The 23,910-nt window shown below is 39.4% G+C and overlaps 1 protein-coding gene across 7 annotated transcripts in view; it reads right to left on the bottom strand.

The window, feature by feature from the left end:
* The window catches only part of Klf12 (Kruppel like factor 12), a 384,722-nt gene that overhangs the window by 109,528 nt on the left and 251,284 nt on the right, over positions 1–23,910 (bottom strand). For all 7 annotated transcript variants that reach the window (XM_028756552.1, XM_028756559.1, XM_028756557.1 and 4 more), the window contains one exon: positions 6,482–6,617. In XM_028756552.1, the coding sequence (XP_028612385.1) occupies positions 6,482–6,617 (136 nt within the window). The remainder of the gene's footprint in view (positions 1–6,481; positions 6,618–23,910) is intronic.

Raw genomic sequence — 23,910 nt, 5'->3', positions numbered from 1 at the left:
GGAGGGAGGGAGGGAGGGAGGGAGGGAGGGAGGGAGTAGCTGGCCTAATGAATACATGGTATAATTTGGTAATCCATTAAACTATTCAAATAGTAATTAGCCAAACTTCATTGCATTTTTTATACTTAAAGAGAGGCCAAGGCTGTTCCAACAAAGCAGTTGAAAGGGGATTCAAGTGGACATATGGTCTCCATCTTGCTCCTAAACATTCAGCAATTCAGTTGTGACGTCATCACTATTTTTTCCCTAGTCTTAATAGACTGCTGAGTTGATGCTGACCATGCATGTACTTCAGATTGAAACCATTGTCAACAAATCAGGGCTGATTGATTGATTGATTGATTGAACTTTTTTTTTTTTTAAGAAAAGAGCCATCAAACAGCATTTCTTTCACTAGGCAAGTGCAATTGGTTGGGTTCCTTATTTACCCACCAGGACTGGCACACTAGACAAGATGTGCGTTCAGTGGCTACGCACAATTAGCCTTTTCTCTAAATAGCTTAGCCCAAGTCTTCGTAGGACCCAAAGTGGGGATTTGAAAGTATTCCAAATCTTACTAGGATTACAAAATGAAGGCATAGGTTCATCAAATACAGTCTGGGTCTGGGAGGACTCTGAGAGCAGAACCTGAGTAATTCAGCCCTTAGAAAGTAGAAAGCCAATGGGAGTTGGCTCTGGCTTTTCCTCAGTGCCCAGTCAACCCACTCTTAGCAGCTCAGAAGAGACATAATCATTCTGGAACCTTGCAGTTGGAAAGAGAAAGTGGATGGTGGTATTCCTTCAGCTCGCATAAGTTTCCCATCATTGCTGGGCAGAAGCAATCCTAAAAAGAATACGATTTGGGAGTCTTAGACATGTCCGCATGTACGCTATACTAAAACGTACCTCCAATCACACTTCTTCCCAGGAGTAGCTTTGAAAATAAAGTATAATGATAATGTTTACTTATAAGGCACTTTAATATTTCACATTTTATTTCTTCATCTTTCAACATATTGCATGGGGCTGTAGATGATAAATCCTCTTATTACATATATCTAAGCATATACCTGACAATTCTTTCTCCCTTAATGATATCATACTTAAAATAAAAATGACTTTCAAATGCAGAAAATATACAGTTAGCTCACCTATGCTGATGCTGACTGAGGTGCAGCGCTCAAATGCACAACTTCAGTACTGACTTTAAACCACAGCTGCAACTGCCCCTTCCTCAAGGACAGCAGGGCTGCAGATGTCTTGATTTGACTATGAATTCTGCAAACAACTGTCTGTAGAATCATTAGGGAGAGCATAAGCTTTTCCACGCCTCTGTTTTGTTTCTCCACATGGTAAAGGCAGTACCACAGGGCAAATGAAATAAAAACTGTAAAGAGTTCTGAGAGAATCTGCCAACTGTAAACCTCCATTCTAGTTTTTGTTGTTTTCCCTTTCTCATCTCTATTGCTGTTCTGTGGTGTGATTTAAAAGACATTAAAAGAACCATCTGGGGGAAATTAAGGAAAGCAAGGGCATGTTAACTGTTGAACAAGTTTGCCATGGCAAAAATGTAGATGATAAAATAAAAACACCTGACATTACTGACGGACGGTCTTGGATCATTCAATGCAGTTTTCTAAAGAAAGTATCATGATGTGTAGACTAGCTATAGGGATGCTTGCAGGAAACATGAGGGATCTAACTGGCCACAGTATTTTCTTTCAAGGCATCCTTAAGCAAAAGAAGTACCAGATGTTAGCTTAATCATTTTCTGAAATTTACGAGTTGGCTTCTTCCTGAAGAGTGGTGTTTCACATAAGCTGCAGAATAAGCTGGGACAAGGGGGACATTCAAATGATTGAAGTAGCTTGAATGTGGTGGACAACAAGCTGTTTAAGAAATTGGAGGAGGGATTCACTCTGACTTGGTTGCCTGCCTGTGGATCCTGTTCCCCTAAATGGACTGTCTTGTCTGGCCTCAGTGAGAGAGGATGTGCCTAGCCCTGCAATGACTTGATAGGCAAGGCTGGGTTGGTAACGGGGGGGGGGGGGATGTGGCTCCCCACTGTCAGGAGTGAAGGGAAAGGGCACAAGGGAAGGGACCATGTGAGAGGGGTACTGGGAGAAGGAGGCTGCGATCAGGATACAAAGTGAATAAATAAATTAATTAATGAAAAAAACTGTTTCATTTTAACAGGGACAGATGTCAGGATGCTAAGTCAAAATATCTTCATCTGCTTCACCAAAGCATCACCCTTCCCTCCTCAGCTTCAGTCTAAGAGAGATCCTTGTCTCAAATCCTGCTCTATCATCTTGATCCTGGGTAGGACAGAAATTCCTTTAATGGGGGCCCCACACAATGCTGCTCTCTTACACTTGAGGTTATGGCATGTGCCTAGTCTGTATATGTTAAAAGGATCAAGAATGTTCAGAATTTAGAGAAAGAAATTTGCTTATTTCGAAAACATCAGTATTTTGCCTAGCAATAGAGTTAATTACAACAATTCCATCTAACCAAGTGTCTTTGCCTTTCTTCCTCTAAAGGCTTATTTCATAATTACGTTTGCCAAGGTGTCAAGAGGAAAATGACCGTATTTTAGCATTGTGAGGAGACTGGGGGGTTGGGACAGAGACAAAACAGATGTTCTATGAATGCTGAAATTTTTATCTCACAATCACTCGAATACATCATGGTTAACATGCAGAGTACCTGCAAGATTACACTAAGAAAGGGCCCATCTGTGAGTCATTCCCTGGCTGTTGTTGGCAACTTTGTTAAGTTCACTGACTGAGCTGATGAGGGGGTGGGGATCAGATTGCTTAATGAGTATGGTTGAGGTACTCCTTTTACGAATGGTGATCAGTATGCTCTCTAAGTAAATCCATACAAGTGGAGGTGGCTTTGGGTGCCCTTTTGTATTTGAACACAGATCTGAGATTCTGGGGTGAAAATGCATGCTGGCTAGCAGCTTCTAGACATCAAATCAAAAGAAACCATTTATTTTAAACCCAAAGTTCACTTTAAAAAATCCTCTTTATAAACCAATAAAATGAATTTACTATTAGGAGGTAGATTGTTAGCATAGGAAGGCTTATTTCATATATTCCAATGCTAATACAAGATGTTACAGGGTCAAGCTATACTGCCTGGGAATAAAGTTCCTGGGAAGAACCACGCCTTACATGAAATTATCTGTGAGGCTAACTAGCTGGTTGGATTTCAGTGACAGCTGACAGTCTGGAATGCTGTAAAACCAGAGCCAGATTATTTTGAGCCCAGCTTTACTGTCTCATTTTTATTAACCAATTACTGCCTTCTTCTTTATGTGGACTAATATTTTTATGACTGTTAAGTACATTTTTTTGGACTGTAGAAACAGAACCCATGTTTCAGTCAAGAAAAAAGCTAAGAGTGGTGTCTCCTACCACCCAACACCAGCAGCTGACATCGCTCCACTTTGCTTTACCCTGCTGGTCTGATGTACCTACTAATAATATTTCAAAGTATCTTGATTTATGAATTGCTTCATTCTGTTACTATAAAATCTTAATCCAACAAATGGAATCTGGGGTAACCTGAATCTGTGCCTGGGCGGCTGTCATATTTGGTTACAGAATAAACTGTCACATCCTTTTTGAGAGGAGAGCTGTGGTCTTCATGTCATCCGGTGGCACCTGAGACTGTACTGTACCTACATGAGACGGACACTTAGTTTGATTTCTAGGGAAAAACGCCATGAACCAAAGCATCTTGGGCAGGAAAGGGTGGATTTCAATTTATAGCTTATAGTTCATCATTCAGAGAAACCTCAAGGAATTCACTGCCGGCCCCTAGAGGCAGAATCAGAAGCAGAGGCCAGGCACAAACGTTGCTTACTGGCTTGCTCCCCGTGGCTCTCATAGACTTCTTTCTTATAGCACCTTGGTTCACAGGAGACGGTTCCCCCAGTGAGCCTGGCCCTCTCAAAACAAAGTCATTTATCAAGAGAACACCCCACCCCACTCCCAGATTTGTCTACAAGCATTGCTCATTTGTGGTTGCTCTACAATAACTCAAATTTGTGTCAAGTTGACAAACAACGAAGCGGTACAGGGATGAAGAGCTTCAGCTGGAGGTATCTGCTCCGTGGTTCAGCAGCTTGCTTGGGGCCTTTAACAAAAGTGTGACTTAAAGCAAGGCCATGTCATTTTTTCCAGTGTCAGTCTTCCTGAATATGCTCGCCCTTACTCAGCTCCCTGTTCTCATGGCCAGCTCTGTATTGTTTCTAAAAAGGAATAGGCTGGCAAACCTTCGGGTGTATCTTAGACCAGGGTTCCATTGCTCTTTAACTGGGGAGACAAAACATAAATTCATTCCCCGGGGTTTGAAAATTTATCAGTCTGTTCCACAGCAAACTGACTTTGTTATCTTCTTCCCTGGTTCCTTCTCTACCCAATAGTCTCAAGGAAAAGTCTACATATACAGAAAATGGACACACCTTGAGTAATCCTTTGAAATATTCTCATTTTTTACATGCTAAACTGATGTTTCTAATAGTTTCAATTAACACTGGGCATCAAGATGAAGAAGCAAGAAGAGTAAGATGAAAGAGAAGTTAATAGTGACATAATCAGGTGTATTAAGAATTCAAGAGAAACTAAAAGCAAGAAGTCGAATTCACAACTGAATTTTCAAAGTTAATGCTGGGTAAGCCAATCTACAGGATTTTCTATAATTTAACATGGATTATATATTTGTGTTACATTAAAGTTTCAGTAGATTACTAGAAGTTTGGAAATATCTCTGTACTTAACAGGCCCTTTTGGGACATCCTACTTGTTTCTTTCGAAAGCATCCGTGTGCTTCTAAATGCTAGCATGCAGACTCACACCTGAAGGGCGGTGCTTTAAGCATTGATGGATTCAGGCAGTCTGCACCTTTCCAGGTGCCAGAAGCCCAAAGAGTGCTACCCGCCTTTTAATGAAAACACCAGCATGAATAATAAATCTAGCTCCCTTTAATGTGCATACACGTTTTTCAGAATAGTTTCGAGGACTTACATTTTTATACAAAATATTATAGCATGAAACTGCATCTGCAAAGCATATCAAAGAGAACCCACTAATTTGTGGAGTTAATCAAATTGAACTTAGAAATACAGAGTAGGATGGTAGGTTGCAAGAGCTGGGATCTGGAAAGACTGTCATGTAAAATTTAGCTCTGGGCTGGAAAGGTAGCTCAATGTTTAAGACTGCTTGCTGGTTTTATAGAGGACCAGAGTCCAATTCTAAACAGCTATAGGCTCTCAACCATCTATCACTCCAATTCTAGGGAATCAAGTATTGATTCCATCTTTTGCAGGTACCAGGAATGCATGTGGTATGTGGATATACATGTGTATATACATTCATACAGGCAAAGTACCCATATAAAATAACATAAAATAAAATAAAATAAAATAAAATAAAATAAAATAAAATAAAATAATAAACAGTCGAACTTAAGGATTCTCAACAGAAATAGGACAAAGGCATCTAGAGAGGTGACAGACCGAGGAATTAACTTGACTATGGCAATCATTTCACAGTACTGAAGCATATCACAACAGTGAATTATATATTTTCAATATACACAGTTGCGTCAGTTCAATCTCAACAAGGTCAAAAATAAAATTCTACAGAAAAATTCCCTTGGAGTAGCACACATTCTATTCTGAAGAGTTGACAACAATACAAAATCAGCTTAGTCCTACTGGCGAAAGTTGATTTCTAATCCCATGGTCTGACTGAAAGAAAACAAAGAGGGGAAAAAAAAGTCCCTTGCCAAGGTATTCATGATCCCTATTTTTCAAAGTACTAACACAGTGTCCTCCAAATTTAAATCTTCCGTAAAGCTGTTCTGTAGTTTCCTATCAAAGTAAGAAGAGGGGCTAGAGAGATGGGCCAGTGGTTAAAAGCATACAGTGTTCTTGCTGTATACTCAAGTGCTCATACAATACTTAGTCCCCAGGGCCAGCAGTTCACACAGAACGTTGTGTAGCTCCCCCTCCAGCGGATCTGATGACCTCTTCTGTCCTCCACAAGTACCACAGTCATGATCATACACACATATAATTGAAATGTAATATTTTTAATATCATTTTTAAAAATCATAATAAAAACAAAACTAAGGATATTTGTAACATTCTATTGTCCCTACATTTGTATACAATTAGTTATGATGATAATTGAACACAGATATGCGAAAAGAACGTTTTGTTTTCCAGACAGGAAGGGTGAAAGGAGCATTTGAAAAGATGCACAGAGGTGATATCTAGCAGAAAAGAACCTCCCCACTCTTTTGAGACATTTCATTCTTCACCTTAACCTGATCCCAAAGCATGCGGGACAAATGGACAGACATAGTCATGTGTGCCAATTCAGAGCTAAACCGACTCGCCTGAGGAACCAGCGATGCTTCGGTTCCATTATCCATTAATGATCACCTTGCAACACTTGTTCCATCCTGAGAATGTGGTACTTACTCTTGTACTGCTCTGGCTATGGAAAGGGCCGTGGATCCAGTTTCATTAACGCTATCTAAGGTCACATTTGGCAGGTCATCATCATCACTGTCACTTTTACTCTGTCTGGGAGATAGGCCTCGGGGCTCCATTTGTGCTGGGAAGAAAAGGCATATATAATGAATTACAATTAGTGTGCAGAACTGAACTTCGTGCTGGACCAATGTCGAATACAGAATAACTTTCCTGTGCATTTCCCACAAGCAGACTCCTAGACACTACAGGAATTACTGTTTTGTGTACTGAGCACTCACAGACACCTTTCCTTTGTGCACAATACCTACATTAGACTGCAAGAGTTCCAGGTAAGCTCCTGGAGGAGAAGCCATCAATATCAGAAAATTTTAGTATTGTCAACCCAGTGTGGTCAGTGCTATTTGTGTGGCTCCTATGCAGCCATTTCACCTGCTGCCTGCCTTTCCTGCTTTCTTCTGATGCCAGACTTCCGGTGATGTCACTTTTCATTAACATTTCCCCTGGAGGAGAGAGGGCATGAGGTAGAGGAGGAATTGTTTGTCTCAGGCTCTTATAAGCAGTTAAAAAATGACGAGGTTGAAATGAGTAAAATATAGTTTCAGGCTGTTTCTTTTTTCTTTTTTAGTAAATTGTTACCTCATAGTTTATCACTGTTTCTGGTGGAGCAGAAACTTGATTACATAAAGGTGGCAGAGGTGGACGTGTCACACAACTCTAATATCTGTTTATGTGTGTTCTCCCACCTCTATCCTGACTAAAGCTTTTAAGAAGACATTTCCAAATCTGATTCTCCTCCTATAAGGAACTTCTCAAAGTAAGAAGATGATGTTCTGATCCCATTGACTGGGACCATGGAAGCATTTCAATGAGGAATGTAGTGTAATACCACACAGACTTTTTAAAATTAGAGTTTTCTACCCTTTCCCCCTCCATGAGTGGCTTTAGCAATCACTGCCAAAAAATTGCCTTCATCGCTCTCCTCACTCAGAAAACACACACATCTCCTCAGTGAAAAATGACCTTTCTCAAGGGTTAAAATACAAAATTCCAAGTCACTCAGCTCCAAGTCAGATCATTACTCCTCAAAGGTGCCTAGGCTTCCCCAAAACCATCGCTGTTTGCAAAGGAAGGCAAAATGTACTTGATATCAAGGTTACAATGACATTTGGGTACGATGAAATTTCAAATCAAGATCACAATTGCAATTGGGTACAAGCATATTTAAAATCGTGGTTAGCATGACATTTGGATACAATTGAGTGAAAAAATACCTTTTATTTTTCAAATAATTTATCTTTTACCTGTATATCATAGACTACCAAGGAAATGCTGATTTTTACCATGCTTCAGCCAGGAACAGGCAATTTGTGGTTGTTCCCAATATTTCCAGTGTGGCTTGAAAAACTAACCCAACTGAAGGGACTGCTGTTTGTTGCATCTGGAGAATGCTATTGTAGGTCCCACATGTTTTGCTTCTACGTCCATGAAAGTACAAATGCTCTTTGTGAAATGGGATTTCTAGGTAAATATTATACGAGTTGATTCAAATATGCTACAACCATAGTCTTTTAATGTGGATAAATTCCTTATTGTTCTTCACCCAGAGATTCTGGATACTTTATCAAGACTTGAGAGATGGCGTTCTCTTCGGTATATAAGATGTTACTGCCATATCGTAGATAAGAAGTCAAGGACATTGCTAAATATCCTACGATACTCTGAAGAGTCAGTCATCCATAATAAAAAGTTTATCAGTCTAAAATATCAATTGTGAAAATTTTAGAGAGTTAAGATTTTAGACAAAGGGGGTGTTCCATGATAGGGTGTTCCGTTGAATAAAAATGTTCTAGTTTCAAAGTCAATGACAGTGAAATACAGATACACATTGGATCATCTATATTCTCTAAACTTGTCTTTAAATAAAGCAATTCACTGTCCTATGAGTTCATGCTAAGGGTGTTCTCATAGAGTTCACTTGTTCAGATGCCATGGATTATAGCAATAACCAAGCATAACATACAGTACAGGACCCAAAACAATGACCAATCAGAATATAGCACAGGATCAAACAAACAAACAAACAAACAATCAAAGATGGCAACAACAAAGGCTTTTCCCTCTGGTCAGTAGAAAAGATGTCCCCCAGAAGTGAGATGATGGAAGATCTTAGTGTGAAGCATGGGGTTCTATCTTGAACTAATAACACACAGGTTAACTGCCCAGGCACTCTAATGGTATAAAGATTCATTTGGCTCTATTCAATAAGCTGGTTCAACAAAACTTACATTACAAACAATATCTGCCTCATGTTACTTACTGGCACAGATTCTGATTCTTGTGTTGTTACGTGAGTCCACTCTTACAAACACATTATAGAATGTATTACACAAACTAACATGGCTACCAAGGCACATGAGACCAACTTTTGTGGGACTACTATTGTATATGCTATCTGTTGTTGATGGAAACATTGTTCAGCATCACATGGCTATACTGCGAAGATATTGACCAGCTCATAAGACGGAAGGCACAGGATTATGGAAGATATAAAAATTTTAGCGAGGAACTCAGATGGTTTCCTTTTGGGTAATTCTATTCTATTGTGATTGATTTAATGACTTTGTAACTATTCAAAGCCAGGCAAGAAAACTAACAGCAGATCCACTTAGGCTTCCAACTCCTGATTGTGTGCCTCTATATGTGCCTGTAATGTCAACAGAAGACCACTAAACGTTGATGAAGCATTATGTGCAATGATACCTTTGCTAAGGTATCAAATGATCAGCTAGCCAAAGAATGGAGAGTACTCTTTATCATGGCGCCATATTCTCAAATAAAAAAAGAATCCAAATGAAACAAACAAACCAAAAAAACCCTGGAGTTCTCAAACACAATAAACTTGAGGAGGGTACAAGTGGTTATGCAAGAGGATGAAATGTCAAGCCTAGCTATATGAAACATAATAGAAAATGTGGAGAGGTATTACATGATCATCTAAGTCGTGGGAGGTTTATAGCTAATCTTACAGAGTATGCTAAAGTAGTTATCTGTTTGGATGTACTTTTCAGGAGGATTGTGCTTGAGGACTTCTTTCCAATATTTTCAATAAATATTATGAAATACATCTGCCTCCACCATGCTGGGAAATTCTTCCTACTCATAACCTCAGCCAAGCTGAGAAAATAATCAGAAAGGCTTCCTAAAATTTGCATTGCTGATTAGGTCAGATGATTAGCTTATCTACATACTTGCATAATTTCACTCTATTTTTATTAAATGAGGAATAGGGACATCTCATCCAGTTAACCTCCTTTAGTTTTTGCACATCTAAGCCCACTGTAGAAAGATCTAACTCTCTTGGCACTCATTTAGGACAATGCAAAAATGTCTTTGGCAACCAGAATATATATACCCTCTCATACTCTCTCCCTTTCTTTCTCCCTCCCTCTGTCCCCTTCCCTCCAAATGGACACATTCACACATATACACACATACAGAGATCTTTAAGTCAAGAGAGCAAGGCATGATCTATAGTTGAAAAAAATTTACCTTTGGCATGAGAGTATATACCTTTTCTAGTACTCTTGAGGTAGGAATAGAAGTATTATCTCTGAGTTCAAGGCAATCTGGTTTACAAAGTGATTTCTATGCCAGCAAAAATACCATAAGATCCAATCTCACTATAAACACATATGCACACATGTATATATGCATACATACACCCACACAAACCCACACACACGAACGCATGCACACACACCATCCTATTTAAGATTTTACACATTTGAAAACTGGGAAAGTAGATTGGGATATTTGGGGAAACTCAGTTCTCTGAAATCAGACTTGTTCTGGACAAATCCTAGGAAGAAAATCCCAACACTTGAAGTCTAGCAGACTGACTTTCAATTACCATTTGTGACATGTAGACTGCCCTGTGCCACACCCTTACATGGTCACTTCTAACAATGAGCATGCTGAACTCTATGGCTTGTTGTGGCTAATGCACATCAGCAGATTCAACACAAGCTGGGGCTTAAAAAGAACACGCTGCTTTGGGCTCCTATTCGGAGAAGCAAGTCGCCATTCGAAGGAGCTCGGACAGACTTAGAAGAGATGCACTACTTAGCTGGCCACCAATTCCAGCTGGTAAGTTGACATTGTTTCACTAGCTCTTCACATTCCAGCCACTAGCAGACCACATCTGTACCAGGCACCTCAGATGGGGCCAGTGTGAAAACTCTGTCTAAATGCACTGCAAATTTTGATCCGTGGAAATCAGACCATATATGACAGTTACTGTTTTAATCTACCTAATTTAGGGATGATGTCTTATATCAGTGATGTAGACGAACAAGAGCAAGCCAGCCTAGTCCTATGCATTCATTCTGCGAACGGTTGTCTTGTGTTCAGTGACAGAAACCAAAAGGGAACTCAAAACTACACCTAATCTTCTGTACTTTCTGCTTTTCAGTTGAAACCCATCTCACGTATTTCCAGGTGTTTCCTCATGGGAAGCACCATCTCAGAGCCTCAGCATTGCTCAGGAAACACTCCCTCATTCTATCTGGCATAGAGTAGATCCCACTGCCAATGCAAACACTCCACGGCCTCTTTTGCCAGCTGTATACCTGACAGCAAGTTCATTCGATGCCTCTTTTGAGGTGTGCAGTCACCCGAAGCTCTATACCCTCTTCAACACACTTCAACTTTTCTCCAGTGTACCACTGGGATGACACCAACACATCTCACCAGAGTACATGTTCCTTCAACTGCCTGTTTTCACAAGCCTGAGCCCAATCAAAAAATTATACACTTTGGCTGAAGACAAGCTGCCCATTTGTGGGTTTGCTTATAAAATTTTCCATAAGTGATCTTAGTAAATGTATATAGTGAAATAATCTTTGAACATATCTTAAAACATTAGGACTATCATGTCCTTAAAAACAACAGCAAAAATGAAGGTCAGGAGGGTGTGGGGTTCAGGGGTAAAGCTGTTTCCTGATGTGCACATGACCCCGGTTTCCTTGTGAGCATCACATTAAAAGAAAAGAACAGATTATCAGAAAGGGGTGCAGAATCCCCTCCCTAACTATTGGAGCAGACAAGAGAAGGTACCTGTAGCTGGCAAGCATATGAGGCAGCTGGGTGGGCAGTGGTCACAGTGCTAGTGGGTTGTACTTTCTCCCTTTCAGCCACTCAGACTGCCTGCCCTGCAAACTTGTTCATCTCATTGAGGCCAAAACTTATCCACTTAGGGAAAAGCTGGCCTCCAGAAGAGCTGCTACTTAAGTTAGAATGAAGGGTAAGAAAGAGATATGAATGGCTCATGAGGATTCCGTTTTAGGAATGTCCAATCTCTTGGGATAGCAGGTCCTGCCTTACCATAGACCAAGCAGTAATTATTCCAAAAAGGACTTGCAAAGACCTAACATGGAAATTCATCTCTGGCTTGAGAAAATAGGAGGTGACCTCTGGCCACACCACGTGGAACCAGTTGACCTTAGGCAGTTGATTTCACATCATTCATCCTCAAGTTCCCCCTCTGCTATTGCCTTGTGAAAGTTAAGGTGGTAGGCAATATGTGCAACCTGGTTAGTGGTCCTTAGCCTGGTGGTCAGCAGTCAATTATCACTGTCAACTCTGGAAGTATTTAATTGCTTCTTCAACCACAGTGTGAAACACTACTTCTGAACCCTCACGGTCTCCAGGAATACGTCACTGAAGTAAATTTCTTTCTTCAGTTTAGACAAAACTTAGTGGAGGCACAACAGACATAAGAAAACTTATCAAGGATGTTACTCCTCTTGATACAAACATCCATTTACGTACTGAGTTAACCAGTGCTTTGCAGGATAGTTACAGGTACCAGGTACCCTTGTGAAGGTTAGGGGAAAGGTCAGTGACCCAGGCAGACTAAAGCCCAATTCACCCTGACAGTGGATATGGTATATAAGAAGCAATGGAGGTGAGGAAAGCTATCCTGGGAATGATTACATATGAACGGGAACTTGGAGGAGTAGAAGAATGGTAAACGAGCTGGTTTGTTTTAATTTGGGGGTAAGGGTCATCACATAGACAGCAAACGACAGATATAAAAGCTTTGAGCTGGCTGTGTGATCTAGATTCCCAGGGTTCCCATCAGTAACAAGAAACAGCTAGAGCTAACACAGGGAGATTGAAAGAAGTGGACCAAAAAAAGAGGGAAGTGTTTGTGGGGCACAACATAGTTTTGGGTGAGAAGGGAAGTCACTGGAGGGTACTGAGTAGAACTCATGCACTGAATTACGGTCTCTGCTAAGGATCCCAACTTGGTGTGCCTGGGTGTCAAGGTGGAGACCCATACTCAGGAATCATCAGTACCAATATTAATGCTCTTCAAAAGCTGCACTGACCATTGCATCTCTGTCAACAGTTCACACTGGCAACAGTGTACTATCCAGTTAAACGTAGAACATCTGTGTGTGCTGTGAAGTGTGGTCTTCAGGCTGCCTTTGTACAACTGAATTCCTTTGCTTTCAAATTTTGAGTTATCCAAATAGACGATTTACTTTTCTGGTGCATCAGGACATGATAAGAGAAACACCTCAAAATAAATAAAGCTTGGGTCACAGTAAAGGCAAGCTCCAAGATCAGAACCTGGCCTCCAGGGTCCCGGTCTCCTTACCAGGATCCTATGGATTCATGCCTCTCACCTGCTTACTTTTGCCATTTCTAGTGAGTCTCTGCCTCCGCAGAGGAGGAGGAACCCCACATGAAGACTTAAAAGTTCCATCAGTGTTTTTACATCCTGAGATGTGGCTACTATCTAGATATAAAATGCAATTTTATTCTGTTTTCCCAATTCCTATTTGTATACTTGACAACATAATGGCTTCCGCTAAGATTCTTTAAAATAATCTCATAATGTCTATAGAGTTCCTCAGTGCAGGGTCCACTTCTCCACGACAGCACTGTGGGGCCTAGCAGGACACCCAGCACCGTAGTCTTGCTTCCTGCACCTTTAGGCCCAGTTTCTTCTTACAACCCTCTTCCTCCTATAGCTCAAGGGATGGAAAAATTAATATGTGTGGAAGTTACCAGTTGTTTTATGAATAAAATTTTATTAATTTATTCCCATTTATTTTATTTTTTCCATTTGGTCAGTTTACTGCCATGATCTAAGGAGAAACTGTCACAAAACCCAGGTGATTTTCCATTTTTTTTTTTGTAAAAGGCTCTTTTGAGACAGCTTTGCTGACTTGATCATGGACTACTTACTGAGCACTGGTGTCCCTGGTCTTTTGGGTTATCTGTCGTTACAGTTTCCAGAGTCATTTTTTGCATAGCCCTCCTTGAGCGTTGGTTTGGACTCTAGGCTTCATTACCTGTTCCCGGTACCTTCCATTTCTCTGCTGATGAGCTTCTACAGTGTCACACAATTTCACAATGACTGGATTCATGTCCTCAAGATGTAACCACATTTCTGAACTGCAGCTCATCTTTCAACATCCTGCTGGACCATTTCACCATGAGGACAATCAAAAATCCTCTCCCAGGTTTCTTAACTCCAGCTGAGCAGTGCCCTGTTCCAGGCTCCACACCAGCGCTCGCTCTAATGCTTTCTTGTCTGCCATCCTATCAGCTACCAATTGTTTATGATTTCACCTCCAGCTTTTCCTGGAGACCAGCCCCCTTTGCTTCCTTGAACGTCCACAAAATCCCACTGCATCCCTCTGCCCCATACAAAATCCATCTGGGAACCATATGAGCACAAGCCTTTTCTAAAACGTTCTTCCCTCTGAAACACTGGAATATTTCCTGTCTTCCAAAAAATAAGGCCCAACACTCCTGCTCAATCCATTCTCCATCTATCCACACCTCCCCATGTCCTACCATGGATGCCTGCCAACCCATCTTTAGCATTTATTTCTTTCACATACAATCCACCTAGTACAAACCCGCTTTCCCCACAGTTCATTGAATAATCTCCTAGCTAAATGTAATAAATACCTGCTTTGAAAAAGCTGTACTTCATGTTTCTGTATTTGTGTGATACATTTGCACTTCTATTTTCCACTGTAGTTGAAAATGTGTGTGTTTCATCTTTTTTTTTTTTATTCTGCCTGCTCCTTGAAGGGAGAGAGGCCCCACCGATTATACCCCTTTTCAGAGTATATCAGGTAATGTTTGCTGATAAAGACATGGTGTAATTGTAAATTTCTACTTAAAACTATCAAAGGAACTATTGACTGTCAGAGATTTCTGCCACAGTATGACAGATGTGAAGGTATGGGTTACTCCTCCAGGAAAAGAGCTAACACTGGCTAAGGTTGATGTATTGTGATATCAATTGAGATAGTATCAGTGGTTATCATAGTTAAGGTTTAAGATTAAAAGAATGTCCCTTGAGGGACACTACCACCTATTTTAAAATATATGCTTTTGTAGTTGTATATGGCATAATTTAACATGTTACAGATAATTATGACTCAGTTTATTGTTTTCATTTTAGAATTAAGCATAAGTGGATATGATTGTGTGTTGAGTTGACAAGCGGTGGACTTGTGTGACTAGTGTTGGATGTCAACTGGACTACATATTGAATTAACCAACATCTAAGCTTCTGGGTATTCTTGGGAGGGATTTTTCCTCCTCCCCCCTTTATTTCTTTCCTTCCTTCCTTCTTTCTCTCTCTCTCTCCCTCTTTCCCTCCCTCCCTCCCTCCCTCCCTTCCTTCCTTTTCATTCTTCTATTTCTTTTTCTTTGGATCACTTGAGATGGAGAGGCCCACCTTCTAGGAGAAGTCTATATAAAGGACACAAAAGAAAGAAACTGGTTTTTTGCCTGCTTGTTCTTCCTCTCAATGGCAAATTCATTCTTTCCATAGTACCAGAGTCCACTTCTTCAGAATTCTGAGGTCTATTTGAAGACCTCTTGAGATATATAGCCCCATGAACTGAACCACTACTGGATTCCTGACCTTTCTGTTCAGAGACAGACATTGTTGGACTGGCCAGACCACAGCCTGTAAGCCACTCTAATAAATCCAATTCAGTTTCATTCAATCAATTCTATTCCTCTACAGAACCCTGTCTTACAAAGACATTCGTGTGAGTGCCTGGTTGTACTGTGTTCATGTCAGGACTGGCCAGGTCAATCAACAAGCACTCTGAGAACACTGATACATTCGGTCGTATGGTAGACTGGAGCAGCACATGGTAGAGGGGGTACACACCAGGTTCTCCTGTTCTCCTATATACACTGTATGTTTACCTTAGCTTCCGGATAAAGCTTGTGTTGGGTTTGTGGGATTTTCTTTTTGAAAAGCAAGAGGAAATGTGGTCTTGGACTCTCCCAGGCAATTGTCTGGTATGTTGAGTGCTGCTGTATTTGAATGGAAATGAGCACAGAACTTGGATGCTGTTGTTTGTTTGTTTGTTTGTTTGTTTGTTTTCTGCAGTAACGAAGACAGATATTTTTTCTTGATAAAGAGCAGTGGCATTCACATGTGGCTGACAACCTTTGGGATATATATTACTCTATATTCTTAACATCATCCAGTTATATTTTTCAAAAAAGTGCTGCCATGTTATCTCAGCATTAAACACTGGCTGTTCCTGAGGCCAAACAGCAAGGATCTGAGAGCTTGGATGTCTCATTATAATCCATGTGGCTTTGCCTGCTGTCAGGAGTGTAGATATGCTTCCTGTGTGCCCTGTGTGGTAAACCCATCACATCCAAGCCCCCCTGGCTATATTGATTCTGTACTATCCCGATGCCTCTTTATTCAGTTAAGTAGTGAATCCAAATCATAAACAGCATTTCTTTTCCATTATTCTTACATCCCTTTATCTAACCTTTATACAAAAAAAATACACAGAGAAACATTCAACATGGGTACCAGTATCTAAACTCTGTTGCATATCTTTCATGTGTATAAAATGAAGGGCATGTACATCATTTCTTTTAACAAAGTATATGCGACAATATCATAATCTAATTTGCTTTATTTAGCTCAACATGCATGTGAGATCTATTTGCATCTTTTTCACTGTGTTGGTTCACTCTATTGCAGTATAACACACTGCACTCTAATGCAATAAAAAGAATTGGACAACTTTTTGAATGGGCCTCTGCCATTTATCTGTCATTTATCATTTATCTATTCTAGTAAAGAATATTATGTTTTCAAAATATTCACTGTCAGCAAAGCTGTCATAAGCTGTTTCACAATATACACCTGAAGATTCGGATGTAGTTTAATTCATATACATTGCTGAATTGTCCTCCAAAGTGGCTGAACCAACTTATATTCTCAGGATGTGGGCACATGATGTAGCCACATATGAGGTTAAGGCCACCAGATTAAAATATCATTCTAATGTCTAAAGCTATTCCAACCAGAAGATTTAGTTAGCTTGATACCATAGGAACCTGTGGGAAGAATGATCTCAAGTCTGAGGCCACAGGAGGAAGAAAAGAAAGCGTATTCTTTATTACTAGGTTCATCAAATTTGTATGACTTATAAATATAGGCTACATTTTTTCTGAAGAAAATTAATATAATATTTATTGAACTTTATTTTAAGAAAAAACACCACTTTGTCTTCCTGCCATGTATTGTCGCTAAAAGTCTCTGTTGTTCTTAAAGTCTTGCACAGAGCATTTCAGGAGGTGTTCTTCACGCATCCTGCTTGACTCTTGCTCTGCTCCGTTGTCAACCCAATTTGGATTGATGGTAGCCTATTGACACTCTGAGACTCAGCATCTCCTTAACTTTCACAGATTTCAAGATATCTCTGTTGAGTTCTGCAATGTAATCTGTTCTTGTCTATGAGTGGATATTGATATCTTTTCGAATACTTCCACTCCTATCTGTTTTCTTTCTCACTTTATCTCCTTTTCTATGCAGTGTTGTTGTCTGGCAGAAGGTCTCAATGTGATCCTTCAATCAAAATATTTTTCCATTCAACATTTCCAACATGTTGCCATTTCCCAAACAAGAACTTCAGACATATTCTAGATCCACCTTTTACTGCACCCTTAAAATCTATTTGCTTTATCGAAGTGACAGCTGACTAGGTCTTCGGACATTCTCAGCTGGTTTCCATAAATGGCCCTCTGATGCTTCTGCCTCTACATCTCACTGCATCCATCCCTTCAAAGCTATTACACTAACCTCTACCTATTACAACTTTCTGTGTTCTCCTGGAGCTTGCAGTAAATGTATACCACCTAGTTCCTTTCAGTTTGCAGTTTCATTAAAATATATTCCTGACCTACCCACAGATATTGTGTACAAACAGTATGACAACAAGCCCACGCTGATGGATAAATCACAGCAAAGCAAGCAAGCAAGCAAGCAAGCAAGGAATCAAGCAAGCAAGCAAACATAGTGAGACAAGTCTAGGTGACAGGCAAGCAAGGGCTTATAAAACTGCATCTCTGCATATGTTTTGTGCTTCATTTTAACTTCTCTGTGTCCTTCATTAGATCACATCGACTTATCCATCGTTTTGTACACTGAACTTTCCCACTAAGAACGTACTATGCTCTTTCATTCCTCCGTGGTTTGCACACCTAACATTGCTCTTTTCAATGTAGATACTCTAACTAGTGCTTTTCTCAGAAGCAGATTTCTCCCGACATCACAATCACTCCTGTCCACCTCCTGACTTTGTGGCTTCTTTCTTTGGGATACCACATCTGCGTGTATGCTTGGCTTCTTACAGACTTGTGTATTTAGGTATGTCTTTGTGTATTTAGGTATGGTTTATCATTTCATTGTGGGCTTGCTGTGGGTAGGATTGTAAACTATATATGCATTTTAAAAAGGAATGTGCAGTACTAATTGAAGTGAATGGAAAGGAATGTGAAAATTTGGGGCAAAAGTTAAGGGGGAAAAAAGAAATGAAATTAAGCCAGAGATCATGGTGTATACCTGAAATCTCAGCACTCAGAAGCTAAGCAAGGGGACTGTTACAAGTTTGAGATCAGCCTAGGCTACAGAGAGAGTACCAACAAGATCAGCTAGGATTATTTAGCAAGAGCTTATATCAGGGGAAGAAAAGGAAACTAAATACGTCTGAGTCTCAGTTTCTTATCCTGGTAGTTCACATTTTATTTAGTTTAGAGAAATGAATCTGACAGCAACCAAAACCATAAGCCAGTCCCGTAGTCATCATATTTCTTTCAATAATACACATTTAGTTTTTGGCAGAACTTCATGCAGCACTGAGGGAGCTTGAACTACTTAGTTTAGGGTAGCTTTGAACTCTTGATTCCCTGCCTCTGCAATAAGCCTTGGGATTACAGGTGTGAGCCTCCCCAAACTCTCCTTTTCTCATTTAAATCACACAACACAAGGCCTAAAATTAAATAAGTTTATAATAAGTCAACTAACTCTCTAGTTTGTGAAATGTGACAGTTTCTTTAGAATAATTTGTATGAACATATATACATGTCAAATATATGGCTTTATGTAAAAGAGTCTATTTACATTCATACATACAAGCTTAAAGAAAGGACAATATGAAGTCCCACTGTAAGAATATTCTGGCATGTACTGGTATTTGGTGGACACTGCACTATGGAATTTACAAACATGAAAGGCCTCTCTAAGTAAACTGACTGGTTGGACACTTACAGCTAAGAGTTCAGATAACAACTAAACATTAATAATGAGGCCTATTTTCCTTGTATCTTTTTTGGAATAAGGTTTTATCTAATACCTTGAGTATCCAATAGTGTCTCTTGCTTTTGCTAAGAACCATTGCATTTCCGGTGTTTATAATGCAGATCACACTGAAAAAGTAGTAAATTCTGTGGCTCGCTTCGATTTAAAAATGGAAAAAGTTACAGCCTTCCATTTATATCAGATCTGACCACAGTATACAGATAAAACTTGTTTTAAGTTGTTATTGAAATGATGTTTGCTTTTAAATACCAAAGGCTTATGATGGTGATTAGCATTAAAAATGATCACAGTTGGCGAAGGAAGAAAGAAAAAAGGTAGGCCTGCTAATAGTTGTACTAGTTTTGAAGTGGATAATGAGATAATAAAACACATAATGGGAGGTTATACTACCTTGATTACTGCAGATTATACCAATGGGCACAATAATGCCACCAACGAGTACAGCAGCAGCTACCACTCATTTGTTAGATGATAAGTGGATTATGTCCCATGAAAAGTAGGACTTGAGGGATACAGCACAAGGTGCTAAGGCACAGTGTGACGCCCATGCACTGGACAGCAGGTGAAGTCCTTTACACTTGGATAAATATAACGAGTAAGAAAAGAAAGACAAACATCTAGAAACGACATTGAAATCAGAGCTGGAAGATGTCAGTTCCTATTATGAAGCTAGCTAGTTTTCATCTCCAAGCACATGCATTTGCAGATGTATTTTCCAATCTGAAGAAAACATTTCTAAACATCTGCTCCGTGAGCTCGGGCGATTCTGAAAGTCTAATGCTCTAATGATGATTAGCTATTGGCCAGTGCTCAAGACTTTATTGAACTCATTAATCTAAGAAGAATAAATATTATTGTAACAGTAACATTAAATGTTAGCTGTGTCTTTGTGGTTTTTTTTCCCCTTTGTGGTCTTTTTGGAAAACAACCACTATCAGGATGAGGCAAGATACAACAGGCGTGCCTTGTGTTATATGTAGGTCTTTGTATCCATTTTTCCTCCTGAAAAGAGCTCCAGGCAGGAACCAGATATGTCTAAAAATGACACAGATGTCGGCCTCTGAAAGTCAGTGAACCACATTTTGACAAAATTTCCCTACACCTAGAAATGTTAACCTACAGCTTGGGGCTATTATTCTCATGCTGCACGATGTTGGAGAAACAGAAGCACATAGTGCTGCACTCTTATGTAGGTACTTAGCTGTGTGGGATTGCATCATATGGCTCATATATGTGTACACACAGTTGCTGCTACATATACATATTTCATACATTAGAACTCTTAAACCTTAACCAAAATCGAAAGTGATTTTTAAATCGCACAATTTCATATTCAGTTAAACAGTACCTCATTTCAGGAAATTGAGTTCTGGTATTAACATTGACAAATTCATTAAGTACTCGAAGCTTAATCAGTCAAGCAATGAGGAAAATGGTTTTGAAGTATTTTAAAAATATGATTTAGTGCAAGGCGCTACCCCTTAATAGACTGAATCTTTAAGGGCTGGAACCACAGACATCTCTATTTCTTACCTATGAAAAATGGACAGCAATATCTATATCATATTTATTGTGGGTTTTTAAAGATAAAATATGTAACTCACAAAAATATACAGTCAACCAGCTCTTGTTTAAATAGTTTTCAACAAATACATTTATAAGATTTGTTACATACTTGGCTAATTGACAGCAATTCATCGTTCCCTTGTTACTAATGGTCTTTACTTCCCAAGAAGTTAAGATATCTTTATAAAGTAATATCTCCAAGGACAATAGCCTGTATGATCCTGTTTATGCTCGTCCAGAAATTCCTTGGATTGGTGAATTAAGTAGTTACTTTGGTATTAATGCTGACATCTCTTCTGCTCTCCATTGTTTTGCCCTTAGTGTCCCTACAGATAAAAGTCACTTTCCTAATCTGTGCACTAGCTTCAAACAAAACACTAAAAACCGAACCTGAATCTGAGTAGGCTGGCAATTCAATATATATATTAAGGAAACCTACAAAAAGTGAAGTGCTATAATTTCTTGTGACTTTTGGGAAAACCGAAAAATCTATTGAGGGAATGTTTTGGGGAGCAAGGGTCATAAAAATAAGGGTGGCAAAATACACCTTTCATTTACTCTCCTTCATCATTTTTATTTACTATGTTCAATGGAGGCACAGCTGAAACTTATAGTCACATAGAGTATAAGAAATAAATCTAAGAGTCTTTGGAGCGGTGGTGAGCTCAGGTCTTTGCTGAGGGTATAGACAGCACACATGATGCATGCATGCTTTATATCATACACAGCATATGATGGAAAAACATCAGAACCAACACAACAACATTACATTATGCTCGGCACCCACCTTCCATTCTGCATCCACTGCCCTTTCGTTTCCTGGTCTGACATATTCCTATCTACTCTAATACTGGAGTTTTATGCCTCTTCAATTTTTACCTCAACTACCCTCTTCTACCTTCATTAGCACACTATGACTTCCTCCAGAGTAATGAATGTCCTTTAAGGATTAATGAGTGAGGGCCCTAGAAGGTTTCCTTTGTCTGAAAGGTCCCTGTGTTTATAGAGGATTGATTTAAAGCATTTACTTCTGACAAAGACCATGACAGAGATGATTAGGTGAGCCTTTAGTTTAGCACAGAGAAGACAAAAAACAAAACAAAACAACAACCCAATCAAGGAATTGACAATGCCTTCAAAACACAGAAAGGTTTAAGATAATTCCCACAGAGCTATCTAAGATTTGAGCTTTCTTTTGCTTAATACACCTTTAAGGCCAGGGAGCTGAAACTGGAAACCAAATCTTCCTTTTATGGCTGCAACAAATGAGCCAGCCATGGTAAATACATCATTGATTCTTTCTCACAAAGAGATACTTAAATGCAGGGTGCAAGTAAGAGGAGCATTTTCCCTTCGACTTAAGGTTTGTTAAAGGAAATTTATGTTTTCTACATGCACTGCAAACACAGAAAAACGGATTGTACCGTCATCAGCCTTTAAATCAAAACAGCTTGCTATCTGGTAAAGACAGGCGTAGCGGTCGATTTATTTCATAAAACTTTATGTACAAAGAGACAGCGTCTATGAACTTAATGGAGAGAATATTGAGTCTGGAAGGGTAATTTTTATTACAGTTTATAGTGGGATTATCCATACTCCACAGTTTCCAGATTTTATGGTAGTACAGTATTGATGAGGTTAACCACAGTGTGGAGGGGTAGAGGGGTAAGCACACATAATTTCTTTTACTGGGAAATACAATTGGCATAACTATTTAATATACTATATAAGAAACACTGCTGATTCTAATTAATTATCCAGGTCCAATTAAAGTCCTCTTTATCATATGCCCACAGGTAAAATATTTTACAATATATTACAAAAGAATAAGAAAGAACTGACAACAATGTCCACACAGAAAAGTCTTTTCATTATGATCTTGTGAAAACCTTAAGAATACTTCTCACTCACAGGAGTTCAACTCCAGAAACCATGAAAACCCACATTAAATCAACTACCTAAAAGTGTTAGTACTGTGGAATAAAAGAAACTCAAGGATGGAGCAGAAACAATATATACTCAAGAAACCAGAGACTCCAGATAGTCCATTGGTATAAGCAGTAGTAGCCTTGGGGAGGGTAGGCATGTAGTCTACCAATACTCAGAAGCTGTTTCCCAGACACTGAATCAGGCAGTGAGACACCCAGAGAAGAAGGTATGGATAGAGAAAGAGAGTTGAGGTGGCTTTTCAAGTTGGTTGGTACCTCCACAGAAAAGGAATCGCTGAACAATGACTTTTGCCCAAAGACCCTTTTGCCCAAAGAAGGCAATGTAGTTTCACAAAAAGCCATAATATATGGCTGGGATATGAGGCATGTTAGTGGAAGGACCTTGGATTGGTTTGGAAGAAGCTGGCTGGAATTTATGTTGAGTTTTCTTCTAGTTCATATTACAAGGGAAGATTTCTTTTCAGTTTAGAGTTTGAATGTGATTAGTCCTGGGCACAGAATTTCTACACACCTCATCCACAGCACCACACAGCGCTGGCCACTGATTTTTTTCTTCTTCCACCCTATGCTCACATATCTCTTCTATCAATATTTACTGAGCTTTTGCTGGTATCTCATACAGTGTTGAGGAACAGGAGCAAATACAGCTTAAATCATACATTTCACAACCCTTACTTTTCTATGAAGAGTACTTTTAGATCTCCAACATCTTATATCATAAGGAATAGACAAATTATAATTTATAATCTACATAATCTCCATCACATGAAGTTATTCTTACTAGAAGTCACACTACTGGGCCTTTTTATTTTCTCATTTGGGCAGTGGGGAACCCACAGCCACCATATATCACCATAGATAAAGCCTATCCAGTTTCTAGGAGATTGCTCATTCTAGCTGTTGAAGAGCTTCTCTGAAGTAGTCACTGAAGGCAAGTCCTATTTGTTTTTTAATCTGAGCTTATCAGACCTACAACCTATCTCCCTAAAGACACAACTCTACATTATTTTATTTTCTCTATGATGACAATTTCTTTGCTCAATGGTGTGAAACTTGCTAATAGCATACAAGGTGGCGCACATGTGCTTTGATTTAGTGAAAAAAATTAAGCTGTTGTGTTAAAATGTGAAGAGATGAAACAAAGAACATTTTAATTTTACGAAGCAGAATAAAGATTAAAATGTATAGCAAAGAAAAATGGGGAAGATGTGCAGAAGTCACAC

This window comes from Grammomys surdaster, unplaced genomic scaffold (genome assembly GCF_004785775.1).
Source record: "Grammomys surdaster isolate TR1022 unplaced genomic scaffold, NIH_TR_1.0 126124, whole genome shotgun sequence".
Classification (NCBI taxonomy): Eukaryota; Metazoa; Chordata; class Mammalia; order Rodentia; family Muridae; genus Grammomys; species Grammomys surdaster.
Note: the sequence above shows the minus strand (reverse complement) of the source record. Positions and strands in the feature narration are given on the sequence as shown.